We start from the raw sequence: 20,583 nt of genomic DNA, 5'->3' as shown, positions 1-20,583 counted from the left end.
CGCAAGCCGATTATACCGGATTTGCATTTCGCCGCTCTCAACTCCCAACTGATTACGTAAACAAAACTCAAGCGCCATGTTAATCCCTCCATTTATTTCCACTTGAATTTCTATCCTTTCGCATCGCTTGCCAATATTTAAACAGGGTTATCTGAGTGAGTTTCAATGTTTAGACTGCAGAGAAGAGGAATATTTATAAATAATTGGTGTTCGAAGCCGCCAACAGATGGCGCAACCGTATACTTTCGGAATAAATTTAGTTTTAAGGTATTTTCGCTGTGATTTCAGACTCAATCCTGGTAATTGTGCATTCTTCATTAAATTTTTTTTCTTTTGACGTGCTGGAAACTAAAATCGGTTCAGCCATTCGCCGTAGAACCAAGAAAAACTATTTTTTGAAATATAAAATCTTTTCCAACGATTCTACGGCGAATGGCTGGACTGATTTTTGTTTTCAGCACGTCAAAAGAAAGAAAATTTAATGAAGAATGCACAATTACCAGGATTGAGTCTGAATTCACAGCGAAAATTGCCTTAAAATTAACTTTATTACTAAAGTATACGGTGGCGCCATCTGTTGGTGGCTTCAAACACTAAGGGCTTATATACAACTGGTGTATTTTGACGGTATTTTACATCAGTTCTCTTTGTATTAATTTTTTATTGAATTTTGAAATAGAAGCAAAATTCAAAATTTTTTAAATTTTTAATATTTTACACTCTTTATTTTGGTTTAATTTAAAAAATAAAAAATACTTTATAATGAAATTTTGAAAATCAGAAATTTTAACCGGGAAATGAAAATAATTAGACTGCTGGAGGTTTCTAAGATTATTCTTTTTCAGAAAAATATTCAATTTGTATTTTCGAAGGTGCATAGAAAAATATTTCTGGGCTAAATAAATTTAAAATTAATATTGAGGCGAGCGAGGTCGTTTTGCACAGGAAACGCGGGCAGAGAATCATGTTTAATGCGACGCCGCGGCAATCGATAGCGATGATTAAATTCCTGGCGCGCTTCTTGATTGCTTTCAATCGGATCAAATCTCGTACCTGCGAAGCAATTCCCCAGTGGCTTCGGCTCGCTCACTCGCTCTCTGATTTCCGTGAACACCGGCAAAAATATCGACGCCGCTGCAGCAGCTGCCTCGCCAAATGAGAAATAAAATACAAACTGCAAAAGGTGTAATTTTTTCCCTAGTTGAAATACAGATTGCACTCTCTGCAATTCAAATGTAGAGCAATAGAAACGCTTGTGCGTGTGTGTACGCGGCGCTAACGAGCAACACGGCCGCTTTTTATTTATTTATTTATTTTTTGTACACACCCACGGCGCGCATTTATTTATGACGTTTCCAAGGCACTTGAGAGCAGAGCGACGTGTAAATAAAAAGTGTGGCTCTGGGGCCCATTCATTCATTTTTGTGAAAAGCCTTTTTCAAAACACCGACACTCGTCGCTCTCCTAATTGGAAATTCCCCTCCTTCCCCGCCAGCAGTCTCCGGGCTGAGCCGGCGCTCGTCGCCACCGACGCCGCGATACAACAAATTAATTCGTCGGCACGAAGCAAGAGAAAAGTAGCTTCCATTGTCAGCTGTCAACAACGTTTATAGAGGGAGAAGAAATATCTCGAGCAAAATAAGCAATTTTTTTTTAAATGATGTGACAGAATTTTTTTAACGAATTAATTTTTCTAAAATATGTAAGCATTATTTTTTAAATTGTTTCTTGGTAATTAATTAATTTTTAACATTGGTGTCCGCCGGTCAGAAGTCAATACGGTGTCGAAATTCATAGTTGTTTGAATTTTCACCCATTTTGAAGCTGCGCAGTAAACTTGTGCGCATCTTAAGCATGCGCAGTGAGCTCAGATAGCTTCCAAATCTCACAGAAAGGATTAAACGCATCATTGCGCATGCGTGACGCAAATCGAAACCTTCTGCGCAGTCGTAATTCCCACCGGGGTCTGGGTTGCGATCCTGTGTTGGTTTCCCGCCGGTCAGAAATTCAAAATGGCGTCGAAATGATGGAGGTCAATCCAGTCGGCCAATCAGAAGCGTTCAACAAGAGGCGTGTTTTAATAAATAATTTAATTCCCACTTATTTTGTTAAATAAATAAAAAGACGATTCTATTCCCGAGCGGAGGCTGGGGTGGCAGAGTGTGCTGGTTTGCTGCTGAATTATTTCTGCGCAGTTAATCAAACAAAAAAGTAACTTCTTTATTTCTTTCTTTCTTCTTTCTCTCGACTGCAATTGTGCATTGGATTTGCGCCGAGCGCCGGTTGCGAATCAAAGGGATTCACTGCGCGCGACCTATTTATCTTCTTATACTCGCGCGAGGCAAGATGGAAAAGTTAACATTGAGGAAAAGCTGATGAGAGCGTCTGTTCTGTTCAGGAATTAAATTGCAAAGAGGGTAAATACCGTGGCGCGAGTGCAACTGCATAAATAAATAAATTTAATCCAATGGCAGCTGTTACAATTTCATTTCCTTTGAAATAAAATTGATTTTAAATCTAAAATTGAGATCAGGTGGGCGAACAATTAATCCTGTGCTATTTGGCTTAATGAGGCCTAAAATACACCGGCCCAAAATGGCGGGAATTAATTTAAATCAAATCCACTGCGAGATTAATTCGTATATACCTGCGCTGCGCCGCGATAGAATTCGCTCTATTAATAAATTAGTTTGCAGAGCACAATTTAATTACGGAGGCGCGGCGTGGAGTGTGTGTGTCTGTCTTGTGTGTTTGCATGACGCGGCGCCAGTTGTTTCGTTATATTAATGATGATTAATGTTTTGTTTGCACTTGCCGCGACGCGACACACAAAGTGTTCCTACCCCACATTCAGAGAGAGCAGCAGCAACGTGTCGGAAATTCGTGAATGATGAGCCGCGGCTCTCTACGCAAATTCATCACCTGCTTCCTGATGAAAAATGAGCCAGACGCCCAAAACTTTTATTTCAAAATGAAACTGGACTCGGGCGCAGAGGAAAATTATAACCATTTTGTTTCGTATCGTCAGTTAAATAAACAAGATGGCGACTGCTAGAGATTTTCAGATCATTTTTAATTGATTTTAAAATGAGTTAATTCTATTAATGATTTAATTTGTATTAAATGACCATGAAAATTTGTTTATTGAACTCCAGTTCAAATCAGTTATGATTCTGAAGCGGCCATTTGCAAATTATGTCAATATAAAAAAGGCGGGAAAATCAGATCGCTGGTTTTCTTGAATTCCATTGTTTAAAAAGATAAAGTTTCGTGCTTTTTACCTCTTTTTTCATTAAAATCAACTCGCAAAGACATTTAAAATTTAGAGAAGAATAGAAAGAGCAGTACATACAACATAAAGAATCGTGAGCTAGTGACTGGGGGGATGGCAATGGCATGCACACCTTTTATCTCTGTTTGGCCGAGTTTGTATGTGTGAAAGGGAAAAGTGGCGAGCGAGGGACTACTTTTCTCGGCAGTTAGCAGCTGCGTGGAACGACCGCCGTGATAAAAAGGTTGAGAACAGCTAGGTCTGCACACGATATCGTTAGATCAGCAACTTTCTTTCCTGCAAAGACCTGCGCGACTGCAAGTCACGTTTAACGCGATAACTCGCCTAATTCGCTCGCTGCTTCAAAAACTAAACTACTGCACGGAAACTTCATAAAAATATAAGACACTATAGTTTTCTTTGGTAAAAATGGATTAAATTATAAATAAATTTTCTGTCAAAGCCAAAATTGAGCTAAGTAGTCGAGTAAATGTTAGAGAAAAGTGGCTGCGAATGGTGAGGAGTGTCTCCTTACTTGAAATACTATTTTATTTCACTAAAAAAGAGTTTCCCTAATAGGTTGTTGGACATATCTCGACAAGAGGAATCGAAATCTGCCAAAAAAATGTGGTCAACCGCTGGAAAATTTGGAGAAAACTCGAAAATTTGAACATTAACTTTATTTATTTATTGATCAACTTTAATCAGAGTAAAGATATACAATAATTTCCATAATTTCTATTAATTCTAATGTAAAGAAACATTTTACTCGAAACGAAAGGAAGGATATTTATAAAAATATCAGTTACGGCGCGGAGAAAGAGCAAGTCATTTTTTATGCTCGCAGCTTTTTCAAGTGTGACTCGAAATGGAGAGCGAAATGGAAGCGGCTTTCTCGCACTTTTGCCTTTCTCGCGCATGGCGACGAGTAATGTAATGTGCTGAGTGCACACACCGAGCCGCACCGCACCGCGCAGTGTCTGCCATTTTTCCGCCGCTAACGACGCGTCTCGTTTGTCACGCATGCAAATGCCCAGCCGCCCGTCGGCTGACTGCTCGAGACACAGACAGAGAGAGAAAGCTCCATCCTCGGCTGCGGACAATCAGAAATCAGATATGTGCAGACACACGAATGCAACGCGCTTCGCCTCTCTGACAAGCCGGTTGCATATTTTGCCCCTTTCCACTTTCCACGCAGATTTATTCGCTTCGCCTTTCCACGCAAATTCAATCGTTGGTGTCAGAGAAAGAGAGCAATTTGTCTGATATCTCGTTTTACAGCTGAGAGTTTTTATCCACATCAACGGGAACATTTAAGCCACCAACAGATGGCGCCACCGTATAATTACGTAAGAAATTTAATTTTAATTCACTTCCGCTGCGATTTCAGACTCAATCCTTCCAATGTGCATTCTTCACTTAATTTTCTTTCTTTTGACGTGCTGAAAATCAAAATCGGTTCGGCCATTCGCCGTAGAATCGTAAAAAAATAATTTTTTTAAATATAAAATATTTTCCAACGTTTCTACGGCGAATGACTGGACTGATTTTGGTTTTCAGCACGTCAAAAGAAAGAAAATTAAGTGAAGAATGCACAATTACCAGGATTTAAGTCGAAATTATTATTAGGATGTATTACGAAAGTATACGGTGGCGCCATCTGTTGGCTGCTTCAAACACTAAGGGCTTAAACGACTGGTGAAATAGTTAGAGTAAACATAAATTGATAAACAAGGTGTCTAAAATGATCTACATTAAACGTCCAACAACTTTTCCACGTTGACAAACTTCCTAGGTCAAAGGTCAAGGTTATTAAAATTCGTTTCAAGATTTTCAGAAATTCCTGCATATCGAAGAAAAATTTTATTTATATTTTTAAGATAGCCAAAATGTGCCTCGTTTAATAAGGAAAACCATATAACAAAATGGAGCAACAATTTTTCCGTGATTTTGAGAAAATTGAATTTGAATTTTAAAAAACGTGTTTTCCCGCCACAAAATTAAAAATTAATTGCAATTACTCTAGTCTCCGGTGAGATTTGGGAACTTCAGTGATCCTTTTTGAATATTTATGAGTTTTTGAGGCTGTTTTAATTATCCCCCAATCCCAGGGGGTGAGTTTTGGTTAATAATTAAATTTTACTGCATTCGGCACGATTTAATTTTGTCTCTAAAATTTCCAGTTTAATGGAAACGCTAGAATTAAGGATTTTTCCTGCTGAAAATTCCCAGATAAACTTTTGGCTGAGAATGAGCCGCTTTTCTAAAAATAAACACTTTTAAGTGTGGAATACAGTTTGAGCGACTTTCACGTTCAGACCACGTTTCATTATTTTTGCTTTAATTTCCGCTGCCGAGCAGAGGCAGAGAGGCCGTTTTCGTCTCGAGAAAAAAATATATATAAATAATGGAAGGCGCATTTCATAAAAGCGCGTCGGCAACACAAAACACAAACCTGTCATACATTCACGGCGTGCGATTTAATATCGCACACGTTGCCGTAAAAAGGGAAGACGCGCGGCGGCGGCGGCGGAAAGGGCAAATTTTTATTCGTCTCGCCATTAAAATGAAACCGCTCTCGCACACCATCGATTTTGCACTTTCTTCGTCTCTGTCTCGTCGGCACACACGCGGGGGCGTTGTTTTTCTTCCATCGGGTTATGTATTTACAATTGATTTACTGCCGCGCGACACGTACGTAAATAAATAAAGGTGAAACGCTTTATTAAAAATTATTACGGCGTGCGCGCGCGAAGAGAAGATAAATCTCGGGCACGCGGTGTTATTCGCCGGTAATTATTCGCCGCTGGCACCTTCTCTAAATTCAATTAGCGGAACAGCTCGCGGCCCGCACCCGTGCATCGGCCTCCATTAGCTGCTCTCCGACATACGCGCCAACAAATTCAACCTGAGAGATAAATCTCGAACAAACTAAAGTGGCTCGCTCAAGAGTATGTTTCGTTCTCTTTTCAAGAATCGCTTTTTTGCCTGCTTTTCTCGCCTTTTTGCAACATCTTTTTTATTTAATTAAATGGGAAACCTGTTTGATTTCACCAGAGGAATAATTTCAAAACTAATTAGACGTGGATTTTAATCATGCACAGTAGAGAAAATATTTTTTCCGGCAAATCTAATGATTTTATGGAAATTTCAAAATTGATTCAAAAATACAGTTTTTGCTCAATTTAGTTTAAATTTGGTTTCAAGACACTGCTGAATGAGGGTCGTTTCTGAAGTTAAATTAAAAACCAAAACCGGACTTTGTAAATTTATGAAGTCCAATATTTCGCAAATTATATTTTTTTCAGTCGTAAATAAATACTTTTCATCCTGCTTTACTTCCTATTTAAATTATTTTGCAAGGTAAATAATTTTAATTTATTTTAGACAAATTTTTTTTTATAAAATAATCCGCACGATCACGAGGCAAGAGTGAAAATATTGAATTGCCTAGATTACAAAAAAAAAGGTAATTGGCTTTAGCATTCCGTAATAAATTTTTTAGCGACAGATGAGAGCTTAATGAGATTTGATTTCGGAGAATTAGCCTGCAGTCTGGCAGGCAGGCGTGTATTACTTACTTATTAATATGCGCAGCCGACTATAGCTCTCGTCAAAAGCCGTTTTTGCCAGGTCTCTCTAATTAATGTCGAAACGAGCGAGTTGGAAATGCCGCAGCGAATCGCCGCTCGTGAAATATTATCATAATATCTGTCACAGAATGTTGCTGGAAGCTGGAAGCATCACTGGCGTAAACCAACGAGCCCAGGGAGCCGGACCAATCCGCAAACAAATCGGCAATTCATATTTTGGAACTTGGAAATATTCTAAAATTCTGTCAACTGTTATTTGAGCGGAAAAAAAATTAATTGACGTTTCTGGGATGCTTTATTTTAATTTTTAAAAAATCGTACGTGACTAAAAAGTCTAAAAAGTAGCCCTAAATTTTATTATTAAAATATTATTGATGAAAACTGTGAATAAATTAGTTTAGTGGAGTGCTCGTTGCCCCTGTGGGCGTCAAAAATGGGTGTACGCGCCGCAGAGAGCTGACACATGCAGCCGAGTCGGTCTTGTCGGTCGGTCGGTCCATTGTAGCCTCGGCCGGCATGACAAAATCAATAGAAAGTAATTTAGCCGCAATAATACAGCCTGCAGAACATGCGCCATCATAATTTCGTGCATTGTTTCGTGGCGCGCGTCCAAACTCTCGCTCGCTCGCTCGCTCTCCACTTTTGTTTCCATGTGCCTCCGCCCAAATGAAACCGACGGGGCTGTGAAACAACACTCAACTTCTTTGTGCCACTCACATGCGTGGCAAGGGCCACAAAATTTTAATTTTTATTTCAGGCAAATACTTAAAACTAGTTTTTTGGTCAGAAATAAAACTGATTAAAAATTAGATTTTCGACAAAATATTCACTTTTATGCATTTTTCCGGGACGATTTTGGAAACTTTGAGACCTTGGTATCTCATATTTCCATGTGCATTGCATTCCTCTCGTTGAATTCAATCGAATTGACCTTAAATTTGATGCCGTGTACTTTTTAATTTCCGAGAAATTCCACCTCAAAGCTCGAAAAAATACGATTTTTTCGACTTAAACGTGTTTTTCAAATATTGTAATCTCCAAATCTTGGGTTCTAATTATCAGAATTGCAAAAACTACCCTCCGTTGGACTCATCTTGACCTCCCCTGACCAGCTAAAGTGTTTTAGGGGTGCTTTCCTTCCACCCCCAATCCCTAAAAGGCTTTCAAATCCGGGGAAAATGCTTTTGAGTAAATTTTTACTAAAATAAATTATCAGGGGGTTTAAAGGAGTGGGGGTTAGCTCCCCTAAACCCTTCAGTTGATTAGGGGAGGTCAATACGAGTCCAACGGTGGATAGTTTTAGCAATTATGATTGGTAGAACCTGAAATTTGGAATTTAAATATTTAAAAACAGGAATATTTCAATTTTTTGTGTTTTGTTAATTTTTGAAACTCTAAATCTCAGATTCTAATTATCAGAATTACAAAAATAACCCACCGTTAGACTCATCTCAACGTCCCCTAGTCAGCTGAAGGATTCAGGGGGTGCTTACATTGAAGATTTTAATTTCATTTATAATTTTAACACTTGAATAATTAGAAAATCCAACTTTTGCAGGTATTTGTTTTTCTAAAATCATTCCTCAAACTCCTCGAAAAATAAATTTAAACTAATAGGTATTTAAATAACAGCTACATTCGGGTGTGTCACGCTATATGTATACAAGTTGAAACTTTTCGAATGGCATATATATTGAAGTGTCCAAAATTGAAAAGCTGAAGTGTGAGTGTTGCGCACGACCCCTTGGGCTTTGCTAAATTGGTTTTCCAGTCTGCTTTCCGGCCCAGCAATGGAACTCGATAATTAAAAATGAAACGAATCGGTTCGTCATGCAAAAGAAGCACTCGCTCGCTCTCTGTTTGTCAGATTTGTCGGCAGGAGAAAAAAAAGAATTAGACTGAAAATGCGCACGCGGCCAGATTTATTTTTATCGCCGCGCGGATTAACCCAATTACCTGTTTTTGTGTACAGCTTTGACGACGAGAAATAGAAATAATTGGATCAGCGAGCACCACTCTCGCAGCAATCCGCGTTTTCCAATTAAAACTTCGGTTGTCGGGACAAAAAATGGATGGATGGATGGCGCATGTTGCGGTATGAAATGACGCCAACGCGCTTTTTGTTTTCTGTTTCTGCCACTGAGCAACCGACATTTATTACTTTTCCCCAATTTTTTTTTCTATACGACTAAAGAGAAACATGTTGGTGACACTCGATTGATATAAAATATAAAAGCTTTCATTCATTAAAGGAAATTGAAATGAAATTGTATTTTTCCGCCGGTCAGAAGTCAATATTGTGTCAAAATTTATGGTTGTTTGAATATTCGCCCATTCTGAAGATGCGCAGTAAACTTGTGCGCACCTTAAGCATGCGCAGTGTGTTCAGATCGCTTCTCTGTCTCACAGGGAGGCCGAAACTCATCACTGCGCATGCGTGAACCAAATAGAAACCTTCTGCGCAGTCGCAATTCCCACCGGGGTCCGGGTTGTGATCTGTATTATTTTTTCCGCCGTTCAGAATTCAATATGGCGTTGAAATTAAAGGAGACAGTCCAGCGGCCAATGAGAAGCGTCGAAAAAGAGGCGTGCCGACCGAATAATTTAATTCCCGCGTCTTTTGTTACATATTTCCATCAGCCTGACGTGCCATCTAACGGTTGATTCGACAATTTCCGGGCTGATCAGCTGTTTGTTAAGAAATAGGAACAAAAATATTCATTGTTCTGACGATTTACGTTCGTAACTTTGCCGCCGTGCCCCCGGTGTAAAATATTATGCAAACAACGGCGATAACTCAGCGTCAGGTGCATCGCAGACGCGATAAATTGCGACGATAGGCGCGACAACAAGGTGCAATTCGGTTAAAAAGTTTGCGCGAGTGTGCAATTAGGCCGTTGGCCGCATGCACCTGCGTTTATTTATCGCCTGCTTTAATTTGCTCGCGACGACGGTAAATCTTGGAAAGTTGCAGACACGCGAAAGGGATCGATGGGCACACACATAATATACATTATATTATGTCTCGCGCGCGAGCTTTTCATGCATAGTTGATGGGGCGAAAAGAGTTTGGTGAGCTGCTCGTCCCGGATTAAAATTTTTATGAGCCGCGCGCGCAACGACACATGCACGCGAGCATAAAAGCGAAAAGCGGCCGTTCCATTGAAAGCATTGCTTCACACACTCACTCACTCGCTCACACGCGGTAATGCACAAAACCTTTTATGGTGATTCGCGTGTGTCGTGTGTATTAAGTGCGGTGAAAAGTGTTCAGGGGATGATGTCTGAAAAAAATTGTGAACACACATGCGTCTTGACAAATCTCTAATTTTAATCTTGATCACCACAGTAAAAGGTTTCTTTTGAAATTTAGACTTTTATACATTTCTCTATTTCCAATTTACTTATTTTTACCAGAAATTAAACGTTTACAAAATCAAACTGTTTGAATAAAGTGATTTTAACTGAAAATATAACTCTGGGTTTTGATAAACAAAATTGTTTGCATAGGACGGTAAAAAATTGGATTTTTACAGATTTTCGGTAGTAAAAAATCATTAAAATTAAAATCTTCAAGGGAAAAGCATCCTCTTAAACCTTCAGCTGCTCAGAGGAGGTCGAGTTGAGTCTAACGGTTGGTAGTTTTTGCAATTCTGATTGTTAGAACCTGAGATTTGGAGTTCCAAAAATTAACAAAACACAAATAATCGAAAATTCGTTATTTTAAACATTACAAATTCCAAATCTCGGTTTCTAACCATCGGATTTGCAATAAAATGCCCATCGTTGGAATCGTATTGACCTCCCCTGATGAGCCAAAGGGTTTAGGGGTGCTTACCCCCATCCCTTTCAATCCCCTGGTACAATTTCCATTAGAAACGAGAATGAAAAATTATTTTTAAATTTTTCAATGGGTGCGGTGTTAAGTTAAACAAATTTTGGGGATAAGCAACCCCTTTGGCTAGTCAGGGGAGGGCAAGACGAGTCTAACGGGGGGTAGTTTTCGCACTTCTGGTGTTTAGAACCCGAGATTTGGAGTAGAAAATATTAAAAAAAAAATCGTATTTTGGGCTTTAAAGTGGAATTTCTCGGAAAATAAAGAGGACAGGGTGTCAGTTCGATAGGATTTGGTCCAAAGCAATGTCCAAATGTCGTTAAAATGAATATTTAGTCGAAAATCTAGCATTAAAACTGACTCAACACGCGAGAGCGAGACACTATTATTTCTAGCTCAACCAATAAAAAGGCAAAGAGTATCATGCCCTAAAGGAATATTTTTTTCCCAAATCGAATTACACGAATTCGTGTGTAGAGAAGAATGGGGCGCAGGCAGGCCGTTTCTCATTGCGGTGCGACGTGCAATCCGAAATTCCCTCTCTCCGTGTTAAGTACTGCTGGCGAATGGAGAATGGCGGCGGCGAGAGAGAGAAATGATAAACTCGCCATCATCTGCAGAGATATAAAATTATTTTTTGCGACAGCTGGCGAAAGATGGCAACGCGCCGGCGGCACTTGAATTTCCGCGATCAACATCCGTCGCCGCGCGCGCCCGCGTTTCCTCCATTGTTTTACTCGGGCAGAATGACTCCCTCGGGCCGTTTGCTCAACCTCTCAAGAAAGAAGGAAGGAAAGAACTCCATTTTATGGCAGTTATCACTGTATATATGTATTTGTGGCTCTGTCTGTGCCGCTCGCTCGTTTATTCTGCGGCGAGAGAAGAAAAAGATTGCGCAATACTTAGTTAGTCTCGCACTTTTCAAATTAGATCTCGCAGATTGATGGATGCGGGAAATGTTTACGTCTCTTTTACGAGCCCACTGAATTTTTACGCCGCCTTTTCGTGACAATAAATCGGCCCATTATGCATTCAGACACCGGCACAAGCTGTCAACGTCCACGTCGTTACGCCTAATAGTCAACAGGCTCTCTCCCGAGAGAGAAAAATGTTTGTCATATTTAGAGGGAATTTTTTTTCCTGATTTTGGTTGAACCAAAAAATTTAAAGACCTTCTTTTTCGAAATTTCTGAGCTTACCAATCGATTCCTGAGGGTCGAATTAGTTAAAATTGACGTTTTTTCCGTTAAAAAAGCGCGGTGCGACGCGCGAACTTTTTTCCCGCCAAAACATTATAAACGGATTTACGAGCACTGCGCATGCGTGAGAGCTGGTTTTAACCCTTGCAGAGATCCCGCCTGTACGAATGATTTCTTTGTCACATCCAGCCAACTCTCACGCATGCGCAGTCCTCGCAAATCCGTTTATAATGTTTTGGCGGGAAAAAAGTTCGCACGTTTTTTAACGGAAAAAAACATCCATTTTACCTAATTCAACCCTCAGGAATCGATTGGTGGGCTCAGAAACTTCGTCAGGGCCATTTTTCTGCAAAATTTGTCCTCTCTGAACTTCCAAAATTGGGATTATCAGGAGCGAGAAATTTTTGAGTTAGTGAAAACGTCAAAATTATGCAAGACTTATTGATTTTTTCGCCTTAGAACATGCAGAGTGTCACCCCTGAGGTCAGATAAAACCATCTAAACAGGTATGAAATCGAACCCTGGCATCAGGGTAGCTCTCAAGCAATTTTTTTATCATCAACTTCCATTTTAATTACGCCTGACGGGCTCTGTAATGCTGCGATTTGCAAGATTTGCACACCATTAGAACGGCAAAGTCAAGAGCTTGCAGAAATTATGCAATTTGACCCTTTGAAAGGTACCAGGGCGCTCAGGGAACACCCTGAAATGCCCAAAATCTGATTTTTGAATAAAATGAAAGGTTTTTTCTTTTCCGTATTTAGGAAAAGCCTATTTATGACAAAAATAAATAATTTTACAGCAGATATCCTTTGATAATTTAATTTAATTAATTGGATAACTAGGTAAAATTTAAAGAAAAATTATTTGTACTGTCTAATTCTCAATATTTCCAAAGAAATATTTGTTTATCTCAAATTGTAATGCATAATAAATTAAATTTAAAAATTTTAGAAAATAAAATGAAATTATTATTTCTATTTATATGAAATTATATTATTAGAACTAAAACCAAAATAAAACAAACTAATTTATTTAACAAATGTAGTAGAATTTTGCATTTCTTTAGAAATTAAAAATAATTGAAAAAAAAATTGGAAAGCCACCTTCATTTTCAAGCGAGAGAAATTTCAAATTTTAATTTATTAGAATAATTGCAAAACTCTTAAAAATGTGGTAAATAGATTTATTAAATCATATTTTTACGAATTTTTTTTTCAAGGTCTTCGAGCAAATCAGCTCGCATAAAATCCCTGTCCTTCACGAATTTTCCGTGATTCGCTCATAAAACCGCTTTTAAATTGTTGATGCAAATCCTTGGCAGCCCTTGCAAGGGCCGCGCAATAAAATATTAAAATCCGGTGTCGTAAACTCTCTCTTTTTTTTCTCTTTCACGTGGCAGAGACGGAAGTAAGCTAAAAATGGTAACTCACCGCCTTGCATGGAGGGGTAGATGTAAAAAGAGGGCTCCTGCAGCCACGACACGATGCGCACGAACTCCTTCACGAAGCTGGGCAGCACGCACCTCAGGATGGCCGTGCACCCTCTCACGGCGGGCACAGCCTCAGCCAGCGCCTGGTACGCCTGCGACACCACTGCAAAAACAGACAAGAAAAATATTTATATCCTTTTCGCTCTCAATTGAAAAGAAAGAAAGTGAAAGTGGTAGATTTGTGTAAATCAAAGATATTTTTATAAACAGTGGAAACAGTGAAAAAGTTTGTCAAAAACGCAAATCGACGTGATTTTTTTCGCATCTTCAATGCACGGGGTGGAAGGGGGTTGAGGGTTGATCACCCCAAAAACCCACTGGCTATCTAGGGGTAAATGAGACAAGTCGAACGGTGTGTAGTTTTTGCAGCTCTGATTGTTAGAAATTGAGATTTCGTGATGTCAATATTGGCAAAAAATAACACTTTTTCGATTTTTGCCAATATTGCAATCACCAAATCTCGGGTTCTAACTGTCAGAATTTCAAAAACTGCATATCGTTCGACTCATCTAAACTTTTTCTAGATAGCCAATGGGTTTTAGGGATGATTTGATAGCGTACCAACCCCAATTAGCCTTTCTTCTACCTCGGTAGAAACAATTTTTTGGTAAAAATGTGATGGAATGTTTTTTTAATATTACTTTTTTAACTTTTTACTCTCTATAAGGGATGAAAGAGGGTAGTTTGGGGTAGATTTTTAATAATTTAAGAGAGCAATCGAAATCATTGAAAAATTTGGCCAAAATTTCAAAGCAACGCGATTTTTTTCGCATCTTTAAAGCACGGGGTGGAAGGGGGTTGAGGGTTCATCACCCCAAAAACCCATCAGCCTTCTAGGAAAGCTTGAGATAAGTCGAACGGTGTGCAGTTTTTGCAATTCTGACAGTTAAAACTTGAGATTTTGTGTTGTCAATATTGGTAAAAAATAGCAATTTTTCGATTTTTGCCAATATTGTAATCGCTTAATCTCGGGTTCTGACTGTCACAATTGCAAAAACTGCACACCGTTCGACTCGTCTTAACTTCCTCTAGATAGCCAAAGGGTTTTAAGGATGATTTGATAGCCCACCAACCCCAATAAGCCTTTCTTCTACCTCGGTAAAAATAATTTATTGGTTAAAATGCGATGAAATTTCTTTTTTAAATTTATTTCTGAATTTATGGAAGTTTTCCGCAAAATTCACCCAACTTTAGAAATATAGCGATCGAAAAATCTCGTTCCTCGGTCCTGAACCAAAGCTCATCCTCACTTGCAGCAGAAAAAGAAAAAACAAAGTGTGCCCTTTGGTGTCGGCTCGACTGCGGCCGCAGAGATAAATAAACGGTGTTCTTTGTGCCGTTTTTAGCTAATTACAGAGAGATGGCGGGTTCAAAGTGGCGAAGAAAAAGAATGCACGGGGCCAAACTGAAATTTAACGAGCCAAAGTTTGACAGTAAAATTGTCATTAGAGCGAGTGAGCGAGCGAGCGGGTTGCCGCTTTTGCAATGCAAATTAAACGTCATCATAAGCTGCTCTCGCTCCACCTCGGGCTTCTTTTCTCTTCCACTCTGCGCTGCGCGCTCGGCAAAAAGTTGCTGGCGTTTATTTTTATATGCGACGGGCTCGCTTTCCAGCTGCCATTCGAGAAAAACAAAACTTGACTGCCACAACGAAAGGCATCAATAAAAAGCGAGTCTACTCACTCCGCTCAAAGAGAATGCTGTCTTTTGTTTTACTTTATTTTCATAAGATGGGAAAGTTTAGCCCTTCAATATGCACATTTTAAACTAGGCAAATGCTTTGCAACAGAATAAATCGCAATATCAGCAATTTGGCTCCGTTTAGACCGTTTAAATTCAAATTTTCAATTTTTGCCAACATTTGGATCGTCAAATCTAGGGTTTGAGCGGTTAGAATAACAAAAACTGCACATCTTTCAGCTCGTCTGAACCTCCCCCACAAAGCAAAAGGGGTTTGGGGGTGATCTGATCGCCTACGAACCCCAATTCGCCGTTCATCTAAAACTAAAAAATACATTTTTTTTTTGTAAAAATGCGATTTTTTTAAATTTATTTATAACATTATTACTCTTAATAAAGGGTGAGAGGGGTAGTTTGGGGTAGATTGTTATAAATTTAAAATATTTATAAGCAGTGAATAAGTTTGTCAAAAAAAGCAACGCGACGTGATTTTTATCGTTACTTTAATGCACGGGGTAGAAGGGGGATGAAGGTGGATCACCCCAAAAACACATTGCATATCTAGGGGACGTTGAGGCAAATTGAACGGTGTGCAGTTTTTGCAGTTCTCACAACTAAACCCCGAGATTTGGTGATTACAATATTGGCAAAAATAACACTTGTTCGATTTTTCCTGATATTGCGATCGCTTAATCTCGGGTTCTGACTGTCAGAATTGCATAAACTGCATATCGTTCGACTCGTCTCAACCTCCCTTAGATAGCCAATTTGTTTTGGGGGTGATTTGATAGCCTACCAACCCTAAATTGCCAATCTTCAACCTTGGTAAAATCAACTAATTTTTAAAAAAATCAATGAATTTAATTTTTACCCTTTTTACTTTCTATAAGGGGTGAAACAGGGTAGTTTGGGGTAGATTTTTACAAATTTATGGGAGGTATAATAATTGAATAAATTTGCCGAAAAAGCAAATCGACGCGATTTTTATCGTTAATTTAATTCACGGGGTGGAAGGGGGATGAGGGTTGACCACCCCCAAAATACATTGGCTCTTCAGGGGAGATTGAGACAAATCAAACGGTATGCAGTTTTTGCAATTGTGACAGTTACAACCCGAGATTTGGCGCTCACAAAATGGGAAAAAACGTCCCTAAAATCTGAAATTTCTTATTCAGGTACCGACCTGCCCTGACTTGGACGGCGCGGCTGATGACACGTCCTGCCGGATTTTCCGCGAGACATCGGTAGGTTGTGCTGTGCACGTCCTGTCGGAAGGCGGCCGCGGGAAAGGGCAGCAGGTGGAGCGTGCCGTTGAGCAGGAGGCGTCGCACGCCGGGCACCTCGGCCGCCGGCGAGCCGTCGGCCGCCAGCCACGTGATTGTCGGCGCCGGCTGCCCGGCCGCCGAGCAGTCCAGCCAGCCGCCGCTCGAGTTGGAGAAGTCCAGCTTCTGCGGCGGCTCTAGCACCAACACCGGTCCGCGCGTCTCGCCTCTCGAATCTGCCAAAAAATCACACAGACAAAAAATTATTGACTAAAAATTTAATTTTCTCTTCGCTGCAATTTTTGTTCTTTCATTTCCGCCCAGATTTTTCGATACGAGGACACATTGCAATTATCGAGAGTCTTTTGTGACATGTTATTATTATTTTTTTTTTTAGTCTCAGTGTCGGGGGTGTGCGCGGCACGATGAGAGGTGATCGATATTCGTGCAGCGAGCGAGAGTCACTGGCGATGGCGGCGGCGGCGGGGCGACGGGGTGGCCGGATTAAAACGCTGGTGCAGCGCCGTCAAACGCACAAAAGGCATCTGGCAGTTGGGCTCACATCAGCAATCAGCCGGCGGCGATGGCGATGGCGATGGATGCCTCCCTCCGGCCGACATCAAAGCGTTATTGTCGCGTGCAGTGCAGTGCGCCCGCCGCCGACCACTCTTCACCCTGGCCTTCCCCATTTTTATTTTATTATTTTTTAAAAAATGTTTAAAGTAAAAATAAAAATTTAACTCAATTTCTAAGCTTTCTGTTTTTTAATAATTATTCAATTTAATTTAATTTAAAATTGTTTTAAATAAAGACTAATTTTTAGGCCAAAAAACAACAAAATCACCTTTTAAATCTGGATTTGCTCTCAAACTATTAAAATTTTCCGCACTGTAAGAGTAAGGCAGTTAAATTAACAGAAACTTAATGCCACATAATTTTTTTGTAATATTTTTTACAATTGAATAATTGGGTAAAAAAAAATAATAAAATAATACTCAGTATTAATTAACATTGTGGTGACAGATTTTTTAAATTGCCTTTTTTTCCTCTAAAAAAAACATTTTCAGTGTCGAAAACGTAAAAACCGCATTCATTTGTCGGTATTTGGTCTGAACCAATCAAAAAGTGTCACAAGAACCCCCAACGACCAATCAGGAGAAGGGAGAAGCTCTCTGAATGGCTCACAGCCACCCAGATCGAGACAACAGTGCCACAGTGTCAGCCACCAGCACTTAATTGCACTGGCTGTCGCTGTGGCCCTGCTGTCTTGATCTTATGTACTATTTTGTATTTTTATTTAACTTCTTTGAGCTGTAAATAAATTATTTTTCATCCCTTTTTTCTTCAAATTTAATTGAGGACAGCCTCTGACGAAGTTTCTGAGCTCACCAATCAATTCCTGAGGGTCGAATTAGTCAGAGTGGATGTTTTTTCTGTTAAAAAAGTCCATTCGTGACGTACGAACTTTTTTTCCCGCCAAAACATTATGAACGTATTGGCGAGAACAGCGCATGCATATGAGCTTGTTTGAGCACTTGCTGCGAGACCACCTGTCCGAATGACTTCTTAGTCAGATCCTGCCAGCTTTCAAGCATGCGCAGTTCTCGAAAATACGTTTATGTAGTTTTGGCGGGAAAAAAAAGTTCGCACGTCACGCCGCTCTAATTTTAACGGAAAAAACATCCACTATACCTAATTCGACCCTCAGGAATCGATTGGTGAGCTCAGAATCTTCGTCAAAGACAATCTTTTTTAAAAAATTGATAATTTTATACTTTAAGTCCCATAAAGCGGAGAAGGTTCTGTTCGGTCGGCGCCACGCGTTTTGTTCATATATTTTCTCTGTGCAAAATATTATGTACCGAGCTGGAGAACGGAGAGAGTGTGTCTTTTGTTTCGGCTTTTCGGTCTTTTTCATGCGCTGCAGCACTCGGTTTGGAACGTCGAGCTGCCTGCCTGCCTGCGCTGCTGTCATTTATTCGGACGAGCGAGCTGCATTTATTAAAAATTGCCTCCGCAGGGCCCCGAATGAAACTGTCACGCCGCGCGTTCTGCAATTAATTACGCCGGGGCCGGCTAATTTCGCCGCCGCCGCTGCCGCCGCCGCTTGTTTGCCTAATGGATCTCATTTTTCCTCGTCTCCCGCCGCCCCTGTGTTTATTCAGCGACGAGCGGCTTTCTTGTTCCGACAAAACGTCACGATCGCATACTAGATTACGTGTGCAGCTTAGAAAAGGGTTGAAAATGTGATGATCAAACGAAAATTTGTCGGAAAAGCTTGAGAGAGTTTATCTGGATCAAAACATCATGCCCAAATTAACGAAAATTGGTTAAAAAGAGATTTTTCTAATTTATTTAAAAAAAGTAACACCTGATTAGCCCGGTTATAGGCAGATCGACCGTTAGATGGCACATCAGGCTAATGGAAATGTAACAAAATGCGCGGGAATGAAATTATTTGGTCTCTTTTCGACGCTTCTTATTTGTCGCTGGACTGTCTCCTTTAATTTCGACGCCATTTTGAATTTTGACCGGTGGGAAAACCAACACAGATCGCAATCGGGACCCCAGTGGGAATTACGGCTGCGCAGAAGGTTTTGATTTGTTTCACGCATGCGCAGTGATGAGTTTCAGCCTCCCTGTGAGATGAAGAAGCGATCTGAACAAACTGCGCATGCTTCAGATGCGCTCAAGTCTACTGCGCAGCTTCAAAATAGATCGCAACCCAGACCCAGGTGAATTAACATTTTGTTTTATTTTGTAAAATTTATATTTTAAGCCTTTGGGAACACGCCCGGCTGAATTTTCTATTAAATAATGTTGTGCTTTGACCGATTAAAAATCATTTAATACAATAAAACCTTATTTTAATGTCAAAAATCTATTCAATTTATAAATTAGTTCTTTTTACAGCCTCATTGCCATAATTCACCGAGATATTGAGAAAATAAAGGAAATAAAAATCTGTTTTCCAGATTTTCATTTTTATTTTTTTTCTCCGAAAGTAATTTTGCATCGCATTGGATGCATATTGCACTGCGGCACGAATGAAATTTGATGCTACATCTCGCGTCAGTGGCAGATGCACAACATTGCAGTCGCGCGTGCAAATGGAGCTCAATTCCGTTTTGTTTTCCGGCGGCGCAATATCTGTGCGCGGCGGCGACACATGTGCCGGTTATAAAACGCGTTCTCCCGATAAAAGCAGAACATCTCTTTTTCCTGCTGATCCGTCAAATTTTGCAGCTCGTATAATAAAGTCGGCAGGGCAGACAGGGGGAGGGGTGATTTATCATCCGCGCCCCACTGATTAACCCCCGTGTGTAAAACAATCCGTGCCCGGCTTAGCGGATCAAGTGCGCGACGCGCGTGAGACCGCTTTTTAATTGAAAGTCGATTGAGCAGAGCGAAATCGGCTTTTGCCCGCCAAACAGAGTGACTCTCAAGATTTCGCCGGCGCGTCGATTGCCAAAGAGTGACACAGCGGAAACACAAGAGGAAAATTCTATTTTCTGCTGATTTATCTATTTTTTTGTCTTGAAAATGGGAAATTGACAAAATACTCCCTGGTTGTCGCATAAATTTGTGAAAAAACATTGCGAAAATTTCTCAAAAAACCAATACGATGCGTTTTTTATCGTTACTTTAATTCACGGGGTGGAAGGGGATGAAGGTGGATCACCCCAAAAACACATAGGATATCTAGAAGGGGTTGAGACGAGTAGAACTGTGTGCAGTTTATGCAATTCTGACCATTAGAACCCGAGATTTGGTGATTACAATATTGGAAAAAATAACGATTTTTCGATTTTTCCTGATACTGCGATCGCTTAATCTCAGGTTCTGACTGTCAGAATTGCAAAAATCACATATCGTTAGACTCATCTTAACCTCCCCTAGATAGCCAATGGGTTTTGGGGATGATATGATAGGCAAACAACCACAAATAACCTTTCTTCTACCTCGGTAAAAAAAATATTAGCAAAAATCAATGAAATTTCTGATTATTTTATACATTAAATTTTAACCTTTTCAGTCTCTATAAAGGTTAAAAGGGGTAGTTTGGGGGTAGATTGTTATAAATTTAAAACATTTTTAAGCAGTGAATAAGTTTGTCAAAAAAAGCAAAGCGACGTGATTTTTATCGTTACTTTAATCCACGGGGTAGAAGGGGGATGAGGGTTGATCACCCCAAAAATCCATTGGCTATCTAGAGGAGATTAAGACAAATTGAACGGTGTGCAGTTTTTG

At 39.9% G+C, this 20,583-nt stretch overlaps 1 protein-coding gene across 8 annotated transcripts in view; it reads right to left on the bottom strand.

Annotated features, from left to right (window-relative positions):
- Positions 1-20,583, bottom strand: part of Dscam2 (Down syndrome cell adhesion molecule 2) — a 134,536-nt gene that overhangs the window by 35,927 nt on the left and 78,026 nt on the right. For all 8 annotated transcript variants that reach the window (XM_065492475.1, XM_065492477.1, XM_065492480.1 and 5 more), the window contains exons 2-3: positions 16,254-16,568; positions 13,332-13,493 (exon numbers count right to left, since the gene is read on the bottom strand). In XM_065492475.1, coding sequence (XP_065348547.1) covers positions 13,332-13,493; positions 16,254-16,568 — 477 coding nt within the window. The remainder of the gene's footprint in view (positions 1-13,331; positions 13,494-16,253; positions 16,569-20,583) is intronic.

This window comes from Cloeon dipterum, chromosome X (assembly GCF_949628265.1).
Source record: "Cloeon dipterum chromosome X, ieCloDipt1.1, whole genome shotgun sequence".
Classification (NCBI taxonomy): domain Eukaryota; kingdom Metazoa; phylum Arthropoda; class Insecta; order Ephemeroptera; family Baetidae; genus Cloeon; species Cloeon dipterum.
This window is presented reverse-complemented; position numbering and strand designations above follow the sequence as displayed.